This window comes from Cnephaeus nilssonii, assembly GCF_951640355.1.
Source record: "Cnephaeus nilssonii genome assembly, chromosome: X".
Classification (NCBI taxonomy): Eukaryota; Metazoa; Chordata; class Mammalia; order Chiroptera; family Vespertilionidae; genus Cnephaeus; species Cnephaeus nilssonii.
This window is the reverse complement of record NC_137071.1, coordinates 56431254-56451708: the sequence shown is the minus strand read 5'-3', so window position 1 is coordinate 56451708 and position 20455 is coordinate 56431254. Positions and strand designations below refer to the sequence as shown.

General features: G+C 39.7%; 1 protein-coding gene and 1 pseudogene across 2 annotated transcripts; both read right to left on the bottom strand.

The window, feature by feature from the left end:
- Positions 1-14542: 14542 nt before the first annotated feature.
- On the bottom strand, positions 14543-14890 carry LOC307095216 (cyclin-dependent kinase 2-associated protein 1-like; annotated as a pseudogene). Its single transcript has one exon. The product of its transcript is annotated as a cyclin-dependent kinase 2-associated protein 1-like (transcript).
- Positions 14891-14973: 83 nt separating this feature from the next.
- On the bottom strand, positions 14974-15312 carry LOC307095310 (ATPase inhibitor, mitochondrial-like; the record flags this gene model as incomplete). Its single annotated transcript, XM_079764548.1, has 1 exon — positions 14974-15312. The coding sequence occupies one exon, from the start codon at positions 15310-15312 to the stop codon at positions 14974-14976; it is 339 nt and encodes a 112-aa protein (XP_079620674.1).
- Between the last annotated feature and the right edge of the window lie 5143 nt (positions 15313-20455).

Sequence of the window (20455 nt, the reverse complement as noted above, 5' to 3'; positions counted from 1 at the left end):
GACCATGGGTGCCTAGAAAGTCTGTCCAGGAGTAGACAAAGGCATGCGAATACGCGGACGAGCCCTGCACCTTCTCACAGAGCAGATAGAAGGAACAGCTGAATAAATTACATCCACCTGGATTTGGTGAATTAAATACAGCTGGTGAGGCAATCCATGGACAGAAAGGTCAGATATTGGCTAGGGAAAGGTGAGATCGGGGATCCTGGCTGAAGGGAGAAACAAGCACGAAATGCGCTCAGTGGGAAATAGAGCCTTCTCAGAGGAAGACTGCACCCCACAAAATCCACCGCGGTTGGGGTCATTGTAGCCCTCGAGTGTGAAAGGGGGTCCACAGGGCTTCTGACAGAAGAGGACTATAGAAATTAACCCACAGCAGGGCTGGGCTCAGAAAGGCAGCCTGAAGATCTACCAGTATACCAGCTGCAGAATGCCAGGGGGAAAAGACGCAAGTCTGCATGCATCCTGTAGCTTTATATTTCTTTTTCTTTTTAAATCCTTGCTTTTGATTGCTAAGTCCAGTACATAGGATCTTCCAATAAAAAAATAAAAAAATAAAAAACTCACCAAGACTGCAGGGAAAGCTATTTTTGTGGAACCTGGGGATCAGAGTGGGGAGAGATGAATAGAAAACCAGCTCTAGGGCAGTCTATCTCCCCAACCCAGTATTGAGTGCTGCAGGGAAAGCAATCTAAATACTGGGTAGGGGAGGGGCCTTTTAGAAATGCATATAAATACAGAAACACTGCCACCCATGGGTTATATCAGAAATTGACTCTTGTGTAATTACAACTAAAGGCAGGCTGAGAAACAAAGAGATCCCCACTGATTGAAAACAGGATTGTGGCTTATGACACAGAGGAGCGGTGGAGAGCAGGGAACTTCAATACTGTGTTGCCTACCTGACAGGAAACAGAGCTGCCACGCAGAACAGTAGAGGAAGTGAAGAACCTTCACTACTTCACATGTTTGTTTTTTAACTTGTACTTGATAAACTATTTTTTTCTCATTTGATTTTACCTTTTTTATTATATTTTTATTTACTAGAGGCCTGGTGCACAAAATTCATGCATGGGGGGGAGGTGTGTCCCTCAGCCCAGCCTGCACCCTCTCCAATCTGGGACCCCTCAAGGGATATCCGACAGCCCGTTTAGGCCTGATCCCATTGGTGAGATCAGGCCTAAATGGGCTGTCGGACATCCCTCTCACAATCCAGGACTGCTAGCTTCCAACTGCTCACCTGCCTACTTGCCTGCCTGATTGCCCCTAACAGCTTCTGCCTGCCAGCCTGATCACCCCTTAACCACTCCCCCACCAGCCTGATCGATGCCTAACTGCTCCCCTGCCAGCCTGATTGCCCCTAACTGTCCTCCCCTGCAAGCCTGGTCTCCCCTAACTGCTCTCCCCTGCTGGCCTGATTGCCCACAATGGCCATCCCCTGCCAGCCATCTTGTGGTGGCCATCTTGTGTCCACGTGGGGATGGCTAGCTTGTGTGTTGGAGTGATGGTCAATTTGCATATTACCTCTTTATTATATAGGATTATTATTTCTCCTATTATTTTACCTTTTTTTTAAAGTTTGATTTTATTTTTTCTTTATGTTATTTTATTTTGGGATTAATGTTCTATATTTCATTTTTATATTTCCTTTAGCATTATTTTACTCTATCTCAATTTTTCCATCATGCCAACACTCTCTTCCTCACTTTCCCCTTTGGTGCTGTTTCACTGTTAAAAATTGATCTTACTCATATATCTAATTTCTGCTACCTGCTCCAAGTCCTTATACAGTTCACTCTTCTCTTTCTTCACTATCCAAATTTTTTTTCTTCCCTTTTGGCCTTTTTTCCCCCTATCAGTCTTGGTGTTGTTTGTTTGATTGTTGATTAGTTTGGTTTTTATTGCTTGTTTGTTTTTGTTGTTTTTTTTTCCTTTTTTTTTTTACTTCTGTTTTTCCTCTCCTCACTGGTTCTCTTCTTCTACTAATAGATTAACTAATTCCAATCACAAACCCAGGCCTATATACTCTCTAGTCTCCTTTTTCAATAGTAAATCAATACATAAATAGATAGATTAAAGAAAGGGAAAAGTTATATATATATATATTTCTTGTGTATATATGCTTTAATATACACATATACACTGAGTGGCCTTATTATTATGATCTCTGAATGCATAATAATCAGGCTACTCAGTATATATATATTAGAGGCCCGGTGCATGAATTCGTGCATGGGTGGGTCCGGCCAGCTTGGCCAGGGGGAGGGGACATGGGAAGTTGGCCGGACTGCCTGCTGGTCAAACTCCTGGTTGAGGGGACAATTTGCATATGAGCCCTTTATTATATAGGATATACACTGAGTGGCCAGATTATTATGCGTTCAGAGATCATAATAATCTTGCCAATCAATATATATATATATATATATATATATATATATATATATATATATATTCGTTTTTTGTATTTAGTTTTTTACTTTTCTTTTTATGTACTCACTCTCTACCTCCTCTATACTGAATGTTTACTCTTTCCCAATTTATTCAATTCCTTGACCTTACCTTCTGGAAATAATCTCTGCTTCCCCAGATACATTTGTGTGTTTGTTGGATGAGGGTTTGTAGTTTACATATTTTAGATTCGGTGTTCTTTGTAGTTTGCATTCATCTCTGAGTGTTTGTTGTTTGCAATTTTTGGATTAATTGTTGTTTTATTGGAGTTTTCTCCCCATATACATATATTTTCCCTTTCTTTTTTTCTTCTCTCTCTTTTCACTCTTACATTTTTTCCTTATCTCAATATAATTTTGGTACTCTTTTCTAGCCCCTAACTCTCTTTTCTCTGGTGGTCACCTTTATTTTGGGTTATTAGTATTGTGAATACATTTGTGTTTGGTGCCTTGTGCATTGTGTCTTGTTGTGGTGTATTTTGTGCCTTTAAGTCAACAGGAGAGAGAGAGAGAGATACATAACCAGATATCCAGAGAGGCGTGATCATGGGGAGACGAAGAAACAGCCCGCATATGAAAGAAAAGGAGGAATCACCAGAAAAGGAAGTAAATGAAATGGAGGCAAGCAATATTTAACAGAAAGAATTCAAAGCATTGGTAATAAGGTCTCTGAAAGGGATTGAAGACAAATTCAACAACATGTGTAAAAACCAAGAAGAAATGAAGAAGAACCAAGAAGGAATGAAAAGTGATATTGCTGCAATAAAGAACAGTAGACTAGAAGAAGCATAGGATCGCATCAGTGAACTAGAAGACAAGGTAAGAAAAAAAAAAAAAGCTGAGCAGCATCTAGAAAAAAACTTCAAAAACGGGAGGAAAGCCTAAGGGAACTTTGGGACAACACAAAACGAAGCAACATGCACATAATAGGCATGCCAGAAGGAGAGGAAACAGCAAGGAATAGAAAAACTGTTTGAGGAAATAATGACAGAAAATTTCTCTAATATAGGGAGGAAAAAACATACAGAAGTCCAAGAAGCTCACAGAGTCCCAAAACACATGAACCCCAAAAGATTGACACCAAGGCACATTAAAATTAAATTGGCAAACACCAACAACAAAGTGAGAATCTTAAAAGATTTTATAGACAGAAAGTTACCTACAAAGGATCCCCATCAGACTAGTGACTGATTTATCAACAGAAACACATCAGGTCAGTAGGGAATGGAATAAAATATGCAAAGTCATGCAAAGGAGGTGTCTGAATCCAAGAATACTGTACCCAGCAAGGCTATCAATCAAAATTGAGGGTGAAATAAGGAACTTCACAGACAAAAAAGGACTAAGGGAGTTTATTACCACCAAACAAGCAATGCAAGAAATGCTAAAGGGTATGCTGTAAAAAGAAGAAATAGGAAGGGAGGAAGGAACACAGGCATAAAGAATAAAATTTGTAACAAACAAGTACCTATCAATAATAACTTTAAATGTAAATGGATTAAATGCCCCAATCAAAAGATATGGGGTAGCTGAGTGAATAAGGGAACATGACCCATATATCTAGTGTCTACAAGAAACCCACCTCAGAACAAAGGACTCACACAGATTGAGTGTGAAAGGATGGAAAAAGGTTTTTTAAGCGAATGGAAATGAAAAAAACAAGCTGGGGTAGCAATATTTATATCTGACTAATTAGACCTCAAAGTGAAGGCCATAACAAGAGATAAGGAAGGCCACTTCATTATACTAAATGGAGCAACTCAACAAGAAGATATAACTCTGGTAAACATATATGTGCCTAATACAGGAGCACCCAATACATAAAAAAAAAAAAAAACTTCTGGAGGATATCAAGGGAGAGATTGACAGCAATACAGACATGGTAGGGGACTTTAATACCCCACTAAAACCACTGGAAAAATACTCTAAACAAAAAATCAGCAAAGAAACATCAATCCTAAATGAATCACTAGATCAGATGGAATTAATTGACATCTTCAGAACATTTCACCCCAAAGCCACAGAATATACATTCATCTCAGTTGCACATGGGTCATTTTCAAAGATAGACCACATATCGGGACACAGGCAAAGTCTCTTCAATATCAAGAAGTTTGAAGTCATATCAAGCATCTTCTCAGATCACAATGACATCATATTAGAAATCAACTACAATAAAAACAATAAAAAAATCAAACTCCTGGAGGCTAAATAACATGCTATTAAACAATGATTGGGTTACCAAAGAGATCAAAGAAGAAATATAAAGCATCCTGGAAACAAATGGCAATGAAAACACAACAAACCAAATGTATGGGACATAGTGAAAGCAGTCCTGATAGGGAAGTTCATAGCATTACAGGCCGACCACAAAAACAAGAAAAATATGGTGATAAATTATCTAACCCTAAAACTTAAATAATTAGAAACAGAGCAAAAAGAAAAGCCCAGAGTAAGCAAGAAGGAAGGAAATAATAAAGATCAGAACAGAAATAAATGACCCAAGCATTCAAAGAAGAACTAAAACCTATCCTCCTCAGACTATTCCAAACAATTCAAGAGAAAGGCTCACTTCCAAGCTCTTTCTATGAAGCCAGCATTATCCTAATTCCAAACCCAGACAAAGACACCACACACAAAAAGAGAACTACAGGCCAATGTCCTTGATGAACATAGATGTTAAAATACTCAACAAAATTCTAGCAAATCAGATTCAGCATTACATTAGAAAGATCATACACCATGACCAAGTGGGATTTATTCCGGCGATGCAAGGATGGTACAATATCCACAAATCAATAAATGTGATACATCACATAAACAAACTGAGAGACAAAAATCACATAATCATATCAATCGATGCAGAAAAAGCATTTGACAAAATCCAACACCCTTTCCCGACAAAAACTCTCAGCAAAGTGAAAATAGAGGAATCATACCTCAACATAATAAAAGCCTTATTTGACAAACCTATAGCCAACATCAAACTCAATGGGCAAAAACTGAACTCATTTCCCGTAAGGACAGGAATAAGATAGGAATGCCCAATTTCACCACTTCTGTTTGATACAGTACTGGAAGTGCTAGCCATAGCGATCAGACAAGAAGAATAAATAAAAGAAATCCAAATTGGAAAAGAAGAAGTAATACTATCCTTATTTGCAGATGACATGATACTACACATAGAATACCCCAAAGACTACATCAAAACACTACTAGACCTAATAAATGAATTTGGCAATGTATCAGGATACAAAATTAACAACCAGAAATCTATGGACTTTTTATGCACCACTAATGAACTCACAAAATGAGGAACGAAAAAAAAATCCCATTTACCATTGCACCAAAAAAATTAAGATACCTAGGAATAAACTTAACTAAGGAGGTAAAAGACCTGTACTTGGAAAACTTCAGGACACTGAAAAAAAGAGATAGAGGAAGACATAAACAAATGGAAGAACATACCATGTTCATGGATTGGTAGAATCATCATCATCATTAAAATGTGCATACTACCCAAAGCAATCTACAGATTCAATGCAATCCCCATTAAAATACCAATGGCACACTTCAAAGATCTAGAACAAACACTCCAAACATTCATCTGGAATAAAAAAAGACACCGAATAGCCACAGAAATCCTGAGAAAGAAGAACAAAGTTCGAGGGATCACATTACCAGATATCAAGCTATATCACCAAGCCACGGTTCTCAAAACTACCTGGTACTGGCATAAGAACAGACATATAGACCAATGGAACAGAACAGAGAACCCAGAGGTCAACCCAAGCTATTTTGCTCAATTAATATTTGATAAAGGCGGCAAGAACATACAATGGAGTCAAACAGTCTCTTTAATAAATGGTGCTGGGAAATTTGGATAGATACATGCAAAATAATGAAACTAGACAACCAATTTGCACTATACACAAAAACAAACTCAAAATGGCTAAAGGACTTGAATGTAAGACTGAGAACCATAAAAATCCTACAAGACTCCATAGGCATCAAAATAGCAGACGTATGTTGTAGCAATATCTTTACAGATATAAGTCCTAGGGCAATGGATTCTAAGGAGAAAATAAACAAATGGGACTACATAAAAATAAAAAGCTTCTGCACAGCAAAAGAAATCATCAACAAAACCACAAGAAAGCCCACCACATGGGAAAACATATTTGCCAATGATATTTCCAATAAGGGTTTAATCTCCAAAATTTTCAGAGAACTCATACAATTTAACAAAAGGAAGATAAATTATCCAATCAAAAAATGGTCAAATGATGTTAACAGACACTTTTCAAAAGAGGACATACAGAAGGCAGAGAAACATATAAAAACATGCTCAAAGTCACTAATCATCTGAGAGATGCAAATCAAATCAACAATGAGATATCATCTCACACCTGTCTGAATGACTATCATCAACAAATCAACAACGGACAAATGCTGGTGAGGATGTGGAGAAAAAGGAACCCTCCTGCACTGCTGAGGGGAATGCAGACTGGTGCAGCCACTATGGAAGACTACATGGAGTTTCCTCAAAAAACTAAAAATGGAACTCCCATTTGACCCAGTAATCCCACTTCTAGTAATATACTCCAAGAAACTAGAAACACCAATCAGACAGGATATATGCACCCCTATGTTCATAGCAGCACAATTTACAATAGCTAAGATTTGGAAATAGCCTAAGTGGCCATCAGCAGATGAGTGGATTAAAAACCTGTGGTGCATCTACACAATGGAATACTATGCCGCTATAAAAAAAGAGGAACTTTTACCATTTGCAACAACATGGATGGATATGGAGAGCATTATGCCAAGCAAAATAAGCCAGTCAGAGAAAGATAAATATCAAATTATCTCGCCCATATGTGGGATCTAATGATAAACATAATTTGATGAACAAGAATAGATCGATCTAGAGACAAATGGTAGGGGAGGGGCTTTAGAGAGCAACCAAAGGACTTGTATGCATGCATATTAGCATAACCAATGGCCACAGACACTGGGGCAGTGGGGGATGCCTGGGGATGGAAAGGCTGGGAAGGTCAATTAGGGAAAAATGAGAGATACGTAAAACTTTAGACAATGAAAAAAAGAAGAAGCAATAAAAGGCATTTCCATTTTGGAAAGGAGGAAGTAAAAAGCTCATTATTCTCAGATGAGATGATATTATACATAGAAAGTCCTAAAGTCTCCACCAAAAATCTACTAGCTTTAATAAATGAATTTGGCAATGTAATGAGATACAAAATTAACACCCCAAAATTGATGGTTTTTTATACACTAATAATGAATTCTCAGAAAGAGAAATTCAAAAAACAAATGCATTTACCATTTCAAAAAAAATAATATACATAGAAATAAACTTAACTAAGAGGCAAAAGACCTGTATTCAGAAAACTACAGGGCATTGAAAAAAGAAATAGAAGAAGACACAAACAATTACAAGAATAGTCCATGTTCATGGATTGATAGAATCAACATCATTAAAATGTCCATACTATTCAAGGCAATCTACAGATTCAATGCAATGCCTATTTAAATACCAACAGCATATTTCACATAATCTAGAGCATATACTCCAAATAATTATATAGAGCCAAAAAAGACCCCGAATAGTTGCAGCAATCTTGAGGAAGAAGAAAAAAGTTGGAGGAATCACAATACCAGATTTCAAGTTATACTACAAAGCCACCGTAATCAAAACATCCTGGTACTGGCACAAGAACAGGAATATAGACCAACGGAACAGAACAGAGAACCCAGAAATTGACCCAAGTCATTATACTCAATTAATATTTTTTAAATATATTTTATTGATTTTTTACAGAAAGAAAGGGAGAGGGATAGAGAGTTAGAAACATCGACGAGAGAGAAAATTGATCACCTGCCTCCTGCACACTCCCTACTGGGTATGTGCACACAACCAAGGTACATGCCCTTGACTGGAATCGAACCTGGGACCCTTGAGTAGGCAGGCCGATGCTCTACCAACTGAAGCAAACCAATTAGGGCGTAAATTAATATTTGAAAAAGGAGGCAAGAGCATACAATGGAGTTCAGAGAGTCTCTTCAATAAGTGGTGTTGGGAAAATTGGACAGATACATGCAAAAAAAAAAAGTGAAAATAGATCACCAATTTATATTATACACAAGAATAAACTCAAAATGGATAAAAGACGTAAATGTAAGTTGTGAATCCATAAAAATCCTAAAAAGAAACCATAGGCAGAAAAAATATCTGACGTCTCTCATAGCAATATGTTTACCAATACATCTCATAGGACAATGGATACTAAGGAGAAAATAAACTAACGGGTCTATATAAAAATAAAAATCTTCTGCATAGCAAAAGAAACCATCAACAAAATAAAAAGAAAGCCCACTGTAAGGGAGAACATATCTGGCAATGATACATCTGATAAAGGGTTAATATCCAAAAAATATAAAGAACTCATATACAACTTAACAAAAAGAAGATAAACAATCCAATTAAAAAATGATAAAAGGACCTAAATAGACACTTCTCCAAAGTAAACATACAGATTGCCAAGAGACTAATGAAAAAATGATCAAAGTCTCTGATCATCAGAGAGATGCAAATTAAAATGACAATGAGGTATCACCTCACACCAGTCAGATTGGCTACCATCAACAAATCAACCAACGACGGATGTTGATGAGGATATGGAGAAAAGGGAACCCTCATACACTGCTGGTGGGAATGTAGACTGGTGCAACTAGTATAGAAAACAGTATGTAGTCTACTCAAAAAATTAAATATGGAACTGCCACTTTACCCAGTGATCCCACTTCAAGGAATAAATCCTAAGAAACATGAAACACAAATCAGAATGAACGTTTGCACCCCTATGTTCATAGCAGCACAATTTATAATAGCTTAGATCTGGAAACAGCTCAAGTGCCCATCAGTAGAACAGGGATAAAGAGGCTGTCATACATTTATCCCATGGAATACTATGCAGCAGTAAGAAAAAAGAATCTCTTACCCTTTGAGACAGCATGAAGGGACCTGGAGAGTATTATGCTAAGTGAAATAAGCCAGTCAGACAAAGATAAGTATCACATGATCTCACTGATGTGGAATCTAAGTAACAAAATAAACTGATGAATGGAGTGTATCTAGAGAAATGGAAGCATGGAATAGAGTGGAGAATCTTGAAGGGAAGGTTGCGGAGGGTGGGAGGTAATCAACCAAGGACCTTGTATGCACATATTCATGGCCCATGGACACAGACAATGGGGTGGTGAGGGCCTGGGGTGGGTGGCGGGAGGTAGGTTGGAGGTGGTCAATGGGAAAAAAAAGGGGGACATGTGTAATACTTTAAACAATAAAAAATTATTAAAAAATAAAATATTAATAAAATGCCATGGGATGTAATGTACAGTATAGGGAATAGAGTCATTAATATTGTAATAATATGTATGGTAATAGATGGTCACTAGACTTTGTGAGGTATAAAATGTCTAATCTCAATGATGTGAACCTGAAATTAATATAATATTGCATGTCACCTATAAAAATAAAAGATAAAACAATAACCAATATATTAAATTACCTATGTAAATACATTTATGTTAATTTAAAATGTTAATTTAAAATTAAATTATTTTATATTGTTAACAGTTGGCTTGTAAAAAATTTGTTCTCATTATTTCATCTTTTATTTTAATGAAATTCTAGACTCCAAATAGGCATTTTACTGAAGCACTAATTACAGAAAACAAATTTTGTTTATGTGATTACATTGTTGTACCCTTCTTGAATAGTATACTGGTTAGTTTTAATTAATTTGGAGAAATATTGCCACATACTTTTAATTTGCTTTTATGATAAAATTGAAGGCAGAAGGCAATTTACTGATTTTACTTGGATGAAAACAGACCTCAGCTTCTCATTACTGGCCTGCTTCATCTTTTTTAAGTCAGAAGTAAAAGTTTGAAACTCAATAAACATAAAATTCCAATACTTTTATAACTTATAAATTAAAACAATTGGAATAAGAGGGCAAACTCTTTGTAATTAGTGTAAATATGATAATTATTTTGTTCTCATGCACTGAAAACCAGGCAGGCAGAAATATACTCTAATATGCTTATGTAGATGTTTCAAATAAAAAAATTATGGATCTTGTCATTCATGCTAGTAATATACAAAATAAGTATAAAAGTACAGATCCATGACCAATAATAAAGGCAAAGTTACATATACACATGTACACATACATACCATGGGTGTCTCCCAAAAATGTATACACACTTTAACAGTTCAGTTTCAAACATAAAATGCATTTTAATAAACACTGCCTTTATAATTATTCAAAGTGTGTGTATAAATTTTGGGGACACCCTATATATTCACATACATACATCCTATCTAATAATAGACAAATATGCAAATTGACCATACCTCCGACACACCCACAAGCCACGCCCACCATCCAATCAGAGTGAGTATGCAAATTAACCCAAACCAAGATAGCTACAGCCACAGAGAGCAAGGTTTCCTAGGTAACAGAGGAAGCCAAGCTTTCCGCCTGCCCTTGCCAGGCCTAAGCCTCCACTCAAGCTACAAAGTTTCAATTATAGAAGGTAAACAAATTCAAACAAATGGCGGCAGAATGGAGCTTGAGAGAGCAGGCCAGGGTTGCCGGCGGCAACAGGGGAAGCAAAGCTTTCCGCACACCCTGGCCGGGCCCACCCACTTAAGGCAACAAAGTTTCAATTATAACCCCAACACAAATGGGTGCTGGCCTCGCAGGGAGCCCCAGGCTTGGCTCTGCTCCAGGCTACAAAGTTTCAATTGTAGAAGGAAAATAAATTCCAGATACCAGGGTCTCCGCTTGGGTTGCCAGGGGGCGTGGCTGGCCTGCAAACCACCACAGGCCCCTCGCTCAGGCCGCCCCACACCCCAAGGGAACCCCCACCTGATCTGGGACACCCTTCAGGGCAAACCAGCTGGCCCCCATCCCTGTACCAGGCCTCTATCCTATATAATAAAAAAGTAATATACAGATTGATCATCACTGCAACACACAATATAGCTGCCCCCATGTGGTCAAAGATCCTGCCCCCATGTGGACACAAGATGGCCACCACAAGATGGCCAGCAGGAGAGGGCAGTTGGGAGGCACCCGGCCTGCAAGGGAGGGCAGTTGAGAGGGACCAAGCCTGCAAGGGAGGGCAGTTGGAGGTGATCAACCCTGCAGGAGAGGGCAGTTAGGGGTGACCAGGCCAGCAGAGGAGGGAAGTTGGGGGCAAACAGGCTGGCAGCAGAGTGGTTAGGGGGTGATCAGGCTGGCAGGCAGAAGCGGTTAGGGGCAATCAGGAAGGCAGGCAGGCAAGCAGTTGGGAGCCAGCAGTCCTGAATTGTGAGAGGGATGTCCGACTGCCTGTTTAGGGATCCGACTGCCCACCGGGATCGTGCCTAAACGGGCAGTCGGACATCCCTCGAGGGGTCCCATATTGGAGAGGGTACAGGCTGGGCTGAGGGACAACCCCCCTCCGTGCACGAATTTCATGCACCGGGCCTCTAGTATATGAATAATTGTGCTTAAAATGTCAATATGTCTAAAAATAATTAAATGAGGTATTTTGAAAAATCATTAAAATTATGTTGTTCATTAAAACAATCTGTTATCTTCTTAGCACTTTTTATGATACAGAATTTCATATTGTTCAAGATAGTTTTAATCTCAAACCCCATTATGCTTCTCTAAAAAGACAAAGAAAATATTTTGTTAGAAACTTGCATCAGTTTTTAAATGGAGTTAAGCAATTCCAGTAGTTAATTGCAGTGCTAGGGTTGCCTGGGTGGGGGAATGTGTATCAAGGCAGTGGGGGACTACTTGTAATGTTTCTTTTTTCAAAACATTTTATGTATTTAAGAGAGAGTATAAAGAAGAACACAAAACAGGTACTGTGCTTGGATTATACTTGCACAACTTCATTTCATTAGACTTTAGTCTTTTTAAAAAAGCTTTATTGTTGAAAGTATTACATACTAGTGGCCCAGTGCATGAAATTTGTGCACGGGGTGGGGGGTCCCTCAGCCCAGCCTGCCCCCTCTCCAATCGGGGATCCCGGAGGGATCAGGCGTAAACCAGCAGTAGGACATCCCCCTTGCAATCTGGGACTGCTGGCTCCTAACCGCTTACCTGCCTGCCAGCCTGATCTCCCTAACTGCTCTCCCCTGCTGGCCTGATCCACCTAACTTCTCTCCCCTGCCGGCCTGATCGCCCCTAACTGCCTCTGCCTTGGCCCTGTCACCATGGCTTTGTCCAAAAGGACGTCCGGAAAGTTGTCCAGAAGTTGTTCAGTCTAATTAGCATATTACACTTTTATAAGTATAGATTGATTTCAGAGAGGGAGGGAGATAGAAACATCAATGATGAGAGAGAATCATTGATTGGCTGCCTCTTGCACGCCCCACACTGGGGATCAAGCCCACAACCCAGACATGTGCCCTGACCAGGAATTGAACTCTGGGCCCTTCAGTCCTCAGGCGGAGGCTCTATCCATTGAGCAACACTGGCCAGGGCTACACTTTCCCTTTCCGCTGGTACATGTTCTGTCTGCTGGAGCTGAAACACTGAAGCTGTTTCACTGGGGCAGAGGGGGGTGCACTGGGCAGCTCAGGGCAGAGTCGGGTGCACTGGGTTGGAGTAGGTGGAGCCCCCTGAAAGCTGGAGAGGGGCCTCATTTAACAGCCGCACTGTTTCATGGCTGTGCTGCCTCACAGTTGAGCGGCCACACTGTTGGGCTGTGCCACAGTCAGTGGGAGTTTACATAACTGAACTGTCTTCACAGATAGCTTCCTCCTCAACACACCCCCAAACTGGGGGTTCCTCTTAGGGTTGATTGGTAGCCCAAATAGCCACTTTGGAAAGAGAAGTGGGGAATCCTGATTTTATGTGAACGCTCCAATTTCTTAAGTTGGCAACTAATGCAAACTTCAGATGGGCAAACCAGAGAGGCAGTCAGGCCTGGCGTCCAGGCCACTGGGCTTATCCCAGCTGTACAGGGACCCTAGGTGTCTGGTCAAGTGAAGGGGTTGGGGGCGCGCTTGGATAATTCCAATGTCACCCCACTTGTGGTTTTTTTCCACTGATCACAATTTATTATAATCTGTTGGCAGCATACATAGATACTATTTACCAGAACTATGTCTTCACAGAAGTGGACAGTATATAGCCATTCTATGGGGAACTGTATGCACTTAATCATCAGCATGATCTTTCAGTTTCTTTTATTTTTTGTTAATGAAAATAAGCTTTATTACATCAAGTAATAAATACATACAAAGATGCAAACACTATTAGTCACTTTCTTCCAGATGTTTGGATACAGTGATGGGAATGGCGGAACTGAAATCTACATACATCCTTAGGGGAAATTTCAGGGGTCCTTGTCAGGAAAGGTTTGATAAGTTGCTCTTTCTTCTGTATTTATAACTTGTTCATTTTAAAGATTGACTTCAAAGTACTAATAGTCATACAAATGCTTAAGAAAAAAAAAAGTTACATTGAGCAGAATTTATACTGTGTGGGGAACAGGCACTGGCTACTAAAGTGCTGCCCTTTTATCTATACTTATAAAAGGGTAATATGCTAATTAGACTGAACAATTTCTGGACAACTTTTCTACTGAGGACTTGAAGAAACAAACCCTCAGAGTTGGATCAGCTCAGAAGAGAAACATAAAGAACCATGTGAGTAACAGAAATGTATCCAGAATAGAAACATGGGTAACTGGGAGGCCAACTACAGTTTGCTGTGATAGGTAACTGACGTGCATCATGTAAATCAATGCTTTAAAAAAACACACACACAAAATGCCCTGGGTAGTTCCTAACTAATACGTAAACCTAACTGCAAAAATCTCTTCTCCATCTCAGCGACGGGAAGTTTGGAGCCTGATGAACCATGGGAGGAACATGGGGAGGAGAAACCAAGCTGTTACCATTTTGAAACCAAGTTTCATCTGAAGGGGGTGGGAGGGGGGGCATGAGCTGTCACTTCTTGGAAGAAGATGGAAAGCCTTTCACGCTGTCTCAGAGGCTAGGACCTGGCGTTCTGCTCCATCTCGGCCAAGCACTCCTGAACCAGCCCTCTCAGGTGGATGACTCCTCATTTCAGTCTCTCCATCACGCTCTTGCTGCCTGCATACGTGGGTCGGATCTCCTTCCCCAGCTCTTCGATGATGGCCAGCAGCTCAGCATATTTGCTCTGGGGCAACTGGCTGTTCCCTGTTCCCTGCGTGTAGCCTAGAGATGGTGGTCTGTAGCCACTCAGCAGTTGGCCGTACTGGGAGGATGTCACCATGCTGGTGAAAGGTGGGTGGACGCTCCCAGTGGCATTGAGGGAGGTGGTGGGCATGTGCACAGTCAAGTTCAGTTTGTAAGACATCCCCCCAGGGCATGCATCCTCCGAGCTCCCGCGCACTTTTTGTTGTTGACAGCTCAGGCCGCACCAGCAAATATGGCTGTCCCTCACCCTGACACTGCTGCAGTATTATGATCTTTCAGTTTCTTGATGTTCTGCTTGTGCCACTCAATTTCTTTCTGCAGACGCTCAATCTCCTTTTTATGATGAGTGATCTCTTCTTCATGTTGTTTCTTCAAGGTTGCCAGATGTTCTTTAGTCTGCTCTTGGAAGTATTGTTCTTCTTCAGCCTTCTCTTTTTTTGCAAAGGTCCCACTGGCTTCCTTGAGCGTGCCCGCCTTGGAGGTGAAATTAGCTGACCATCTGCAGCCAAAGCCTCCAGCTTGCATGGCCCTCACTCCCCACACTCCCAGCCGTAGCCGTGCTGCAGACGCGGAGACTACCATGGTTGTCAGCTCCACGCAGCTCCAGACCACCCCACTTGGTTTTAAACGCAAACCCATCTTGGACAGGCCTTGAAGGTCTTTTTTCCTTCTGTCTGCTCACATTCAAGTGCTGGCAGTGCTGGTCCATTGGTGCCTGGCCTGTCCTCTTGAGATTGACCCTGCAGGACTACTAAGGAAGCCAGTCTAAGGGATGGGAAGCAGCCTCAGTGCCCGAGGCCATGTTTCAGGAGTCCAGCAGTGCTGTCGGGATCGTGATGGCAGCATTGGTTCATTGGTACTTGGCCTGTCCTCTTGAGATTGACCCTGCAGGACTACTAAGGAAGCCTCTCCCCAGTTCTTCGCCGCTCCTGATGCTGCATGCGCAACCTCCTCCTGTTCAGTCGTGATCCATTATGGTTTCCTGGCCTAATTAGCATATTTCTCTATTTTATATATATATATATATATATATATATATATATATATATATATATATATGCACACACACACATACACACACACTAGAGGCCCAGTGCACAAAATTCGTGAGCAGAGGGGGTTCCCTCAACTCAGCCTACACCCTCTCCAATTGGGGACCCCTTGCGGGATGTCCAACTGCCATTTTAGGCCCGATCCCTGGAGGCCTAAACCAGCAGTCAGACATCCCTCTCACAATCTGGGACCACTGGCTCCTAACTGCTCACCTGCCTGCCTGCCTGATTGCCTCCAACTTCCCTCGCCTGCCGGCATGATCTTACCCCCAAGGCCCTCCCCTGCAGGCCTGATGTTGCCCCCAACTGCACTCCTCTTCTGGCCAATTTGTTTGATTGGTCGGTTCCTATGCCAGCGTCAAAAGCTCCGCCTCCTAGGCAGCCATTGGCTGCCCACAGCACCCAGATTTGGTTATGATTGGTCAGTTTCTATTCCAGTCAGTGTCAAAAGCTCCACCTCCTAGGCAGCCATTGTCTCCTCGCAACTCACCCAGATTTGGTTCTCATTGGTCGGTTCCTATGCCAGTCAGTGTCAAAAGCTCCACCTACTAGGCAGCTATTGGCTCTCCACAGCACCCAGATTTGGTTCTGATTGGTCTGTTTCAATGCCAGTCAGCGTCAGAAACTCCGCCTCCTAGGCAGCCATTGGTTCCCCACAGCACCCACCTTTGGTTCTGATTGGTCGGTTCCTATGCCAGTCAGCATCTCCAGGCCTATCTCTGGGTCTGATCAAAGAGGCCGGGCTTAACAGCAGCCCCCCAACCCACCCCCAGGCCGGGAGAGAAAAAAATCCTGGCTGCTGGCGAAGATCAGAAAGAAAGAGGGAGTGAAAGAGAGAGGTAAGTACACTGATCAACAGCTTCCACTGAGGCTGCAGATCAGACGCTGACTCACTTTCTGGGTCACAGCCACCTGGGCAGTCAGTGCTGGGTCACCAGGCTGTCATTGGGCAACCCAGCGCTGACTTCTGGATAGTCAGCATTTGGTCATGAGCAGTCTTTACAATCCTGGGCTTTTATTATTAAGATAGATATCCTCCTCTTTCCCCCATTTAGATTTTACGCTTTACAAGCCACTGTCATGAGGCATGAGCCTTTTTTTGGCAAAGTTTTATTGGTGGGCAGGGAAACAACAGATAGGATTTTAATTTGAGAAACAATGGTATTAAAATACTTTCTTTGAAATATATTAAACTTTATTTAAATTCTTATATACAATGGTTAACATGTATATTTATTTATTAGGTTTAGTTTTACAATTTTAGCATATGATATTCCTTAAATAAGAATGAAAATAGTTATTTCTTTAAGACAAATGATCACATTCACCATTCAACACGAGAGGAATTTCACTATTTTTCCTCTTTTAATCCTTTCATTCCATTTTAACATGCTATAATTACAGTATTTGACAAACATGAAAACTAAGAAAGGTTAAATAACTGTCAAATGTCATATAAATTATGAAGCTGAAATCAAAACCCACATCACTTAGAATCCGATTTTTTTTTATGTTGTTATTAATCCAAACCCTAGGATATTTTTCCATTGATTTTTAGAGTAGAAGGGAGGGGAAGAGAAAGAGAGAAAGAAACATCAATTCAAGAGAGACACATTAATTGGTTGCCTCCCACAAGAGCCCCAACCAAGGCCAGGGATCAAGCCTGCAATCTAGGTACAAGTTGTGTGTCCTTGACCAGAATAGAAACAGGAACCCTCAGTTAGTGGGCCTATGCTCTATCTACTGAGCCAAACTGGTTAGGGTCTAACTTTTTTTTTTTTAATTCAGTCTTCTATAATGCATTCCCACTCTTTGTAAGTACAGTTTTGTCTTTGGGGTGCTTAATTTATTGAAGATATTACAGGGGAGGTTGTATCTTAATATGACCAGACCAAAAACAAATATAGAAGTTGATATCCTGACATACTTTCAGTAATCTCTTTATGAAGGCATATTACCTTTCAGAGAAAATGGTGAATCATGAGATACTGGCCTACACATTTCAGCATATGCCAATGTGATTTGTTTTATTTTTTATTTATTTTTTCTGTGTTACATGGATCTCTTAATTTTTTTTTAAATTCTTCTATTGCTGAAATTATTACATATGTCTCCTCTTTTCCTCCTTGTCCTCTTCAAACTCAACACTGCCCTCCACCCAGGCCTTCACCTACCTATTGTCTGTGTCCTTTGGTTATGCTTATATACATACAAGTTCTTTGATTAACCTCTGATAGCCATTCTTACCGGTGTGAGGTGGTAACTCATTGTTCTTTTAATTTGCATTCTCTGATGATCAGTGACTTTGAGCATTTTTTGATATGCCTCTTGGCCTTCTGTATGTCTGCTTTCTAGAAGTATTTTTTTAGGTACTTTGCCCATTTTTTATTGGATTGTTTATCTTCGTTTTGTTAAGTTGTATGAGTTCCCTATAAATTTTGAAGATTAAACACTTATCAGATTTATCAGATGTAACATTGGCAAAAATGTTCTCCCATGAAGTGGGCTCTCTTGGTATTTTGTTGATGGTTTTTTTTTCTGTTTTCTTTTTTTTTTTTTTTTTTTTGGTTTGGTTTGGTTTTGTTTTTTCCTGTGGAGAAGCTTTTTTATTTTGATGTAGTCCCATTTGTTTATGTTCTCCTTAGTTTCCATTGTCTTAGAAGATGTATCAGTAAACATATTGCTATGACATATGTCTGATATTTTGCTGCCTATGGATTCTTTAAGATTGTTATGGTTTCCCATGTTATATTTAAGTCTTTGATCCATTTTGAGTTTATTTTTATGTATGGTTTAAGTTGGTGGTTTAGTTTCATTTTATTGCATATATCTGTCCAATTTTCCCAACACCATTTATTGAAGCAACTGTCTTGACTCCATTGTATTATCTTGCCTCCTTTGACAAATATTAATTGAGCATAATGGCTTGGGTCAATTTCTGGGTTCTCTGTTCTATTCCATTGGTCTGTATGTCTGTTCTTGGGCCAGTACCAGGCTGTATTGAGTACAGTGGCATTGTAATATAATTTAGTAGCTGGTATTGTTATCTCCAAACTTGTTCTTCTCTCTCAGGATTGCTGTGGCAATTTGGGGTCTCTTTTATTCCATATAAATTTTTGGAGAGTTTGTTCTAGGTCTGTGAAATATGCTGTTGGTACTTTAATGGGGATTTCATTGAATCTATAGGTTGCTTTGGGTAGTATGGACATTTAAGTGATGTTGATTCTACCAATCCATGAACACGGTATATTTGTCCACTTGTTTATGTCTTCCTCTATCTCTTTTCTCAAAGTCCTGTAGTTTTCTGAGTACAGGTAGTTTTACTCCATGGTTAAGTTTATTTCTAGGTATTTTATTTTTTTATTGTTGTTGCAATGATAAATGGGATTTTTTTTTTTTTAGTTTCTCTTTCAGAGAGTTCATAACTGGTGTATAAAAATGCCAAAGATTTCTGGGAGTTAATTTTCTATCCTGCTAATGTTGCTGAATTCATTTATTAGATCTAGTAGTTTTTTTAATAGAGTCTTTAGAGTTTTCTATGTATAATATAATGTCATCTGCAAATAATGACAGTTTTTCTTCTTTTCCAATTAAAATGCCTTTTATTTTTTCTTGTCTGATTGCTATGGCTAGCACTTACAGTACTATGTCAAACAGCAGTGGTGAAAGCGGGCCTTCCTATTTGTTCTTAGTAAAAATGGTTTTAGTTTTTGCCCATTGAGTATGAGCTTGGCTGTAGAATTGTCATGTAAGACTTTTATTATATTGAGATATGGTCCTTCTTTGCCCACTTTCCTGAGAGTTTTTAACAAAAAAGTGTGTTGGGTTTTGTCTAATGCTTTTTCTGAATCAATTGATATGATTATGTGATCTTTGTCTCTTAATTTGCTTATGTGATTTATCATGTTTATTGATTTGCAGATATTGTACCAGCCTTGCATCCCCAGAATAAATCCTACTTGGTCATGTCGTATGATCTTTTTAATGTATTACTGAATGTGATTTGCTAGTATTTTCTTGAGGGTTTTAGCATCTATGTTCATGAGGGATATTGGCCTGTAATTCCCTTCTTTGTAGTATCTTTATCTGGTTTTGGTATTAGGGTGATGCTGGCTTCATGGAAAGAGCTTGGAAGTGTTCCTTCCTCTTGAATTTTTTGGAATAGTCTGAGGAGGGTAGGTTTTATTTCTTCTTTGAATGTTTGGTAAAACTCCCCTGAGAAGTCATTCAAAACAGTGCCTTTGTTTGCTGGAAGTTGTTGATTACTGCTTCAATTTCATCAGTAGTTATCGGCCTATTCAGGTTTTCTGACTCTTCCTGATTGAATTTTGGAAAATTGTATTTTTCTAGGAATATGTCTATTTTGTTTAGGTTGTCCAATTTGTTGGATAGAGCTGTTTGCAGTACTTTTTTACAATCCTTTGTATTTCTGTTGGGTCAGTTGTTACTTCACCTCTTTCATTTCTGATTTTGCTTATGTGGGTCCTCCCTCCTTGCTTCATGGTGAGCTTGGCTAGAGTTTCATTAATCTTCTTTATCCTTTCAAAGAACCAGCTCTTGGTTTTATTGATTTTTTTGTCTCTATGTCATTATTTATGATCTCATCTTTATTATTTCCTTCCTTCTATGTACTCTGTGATTTTTTTTTGTTGCTCTCTTTCTAATTCTTTAAG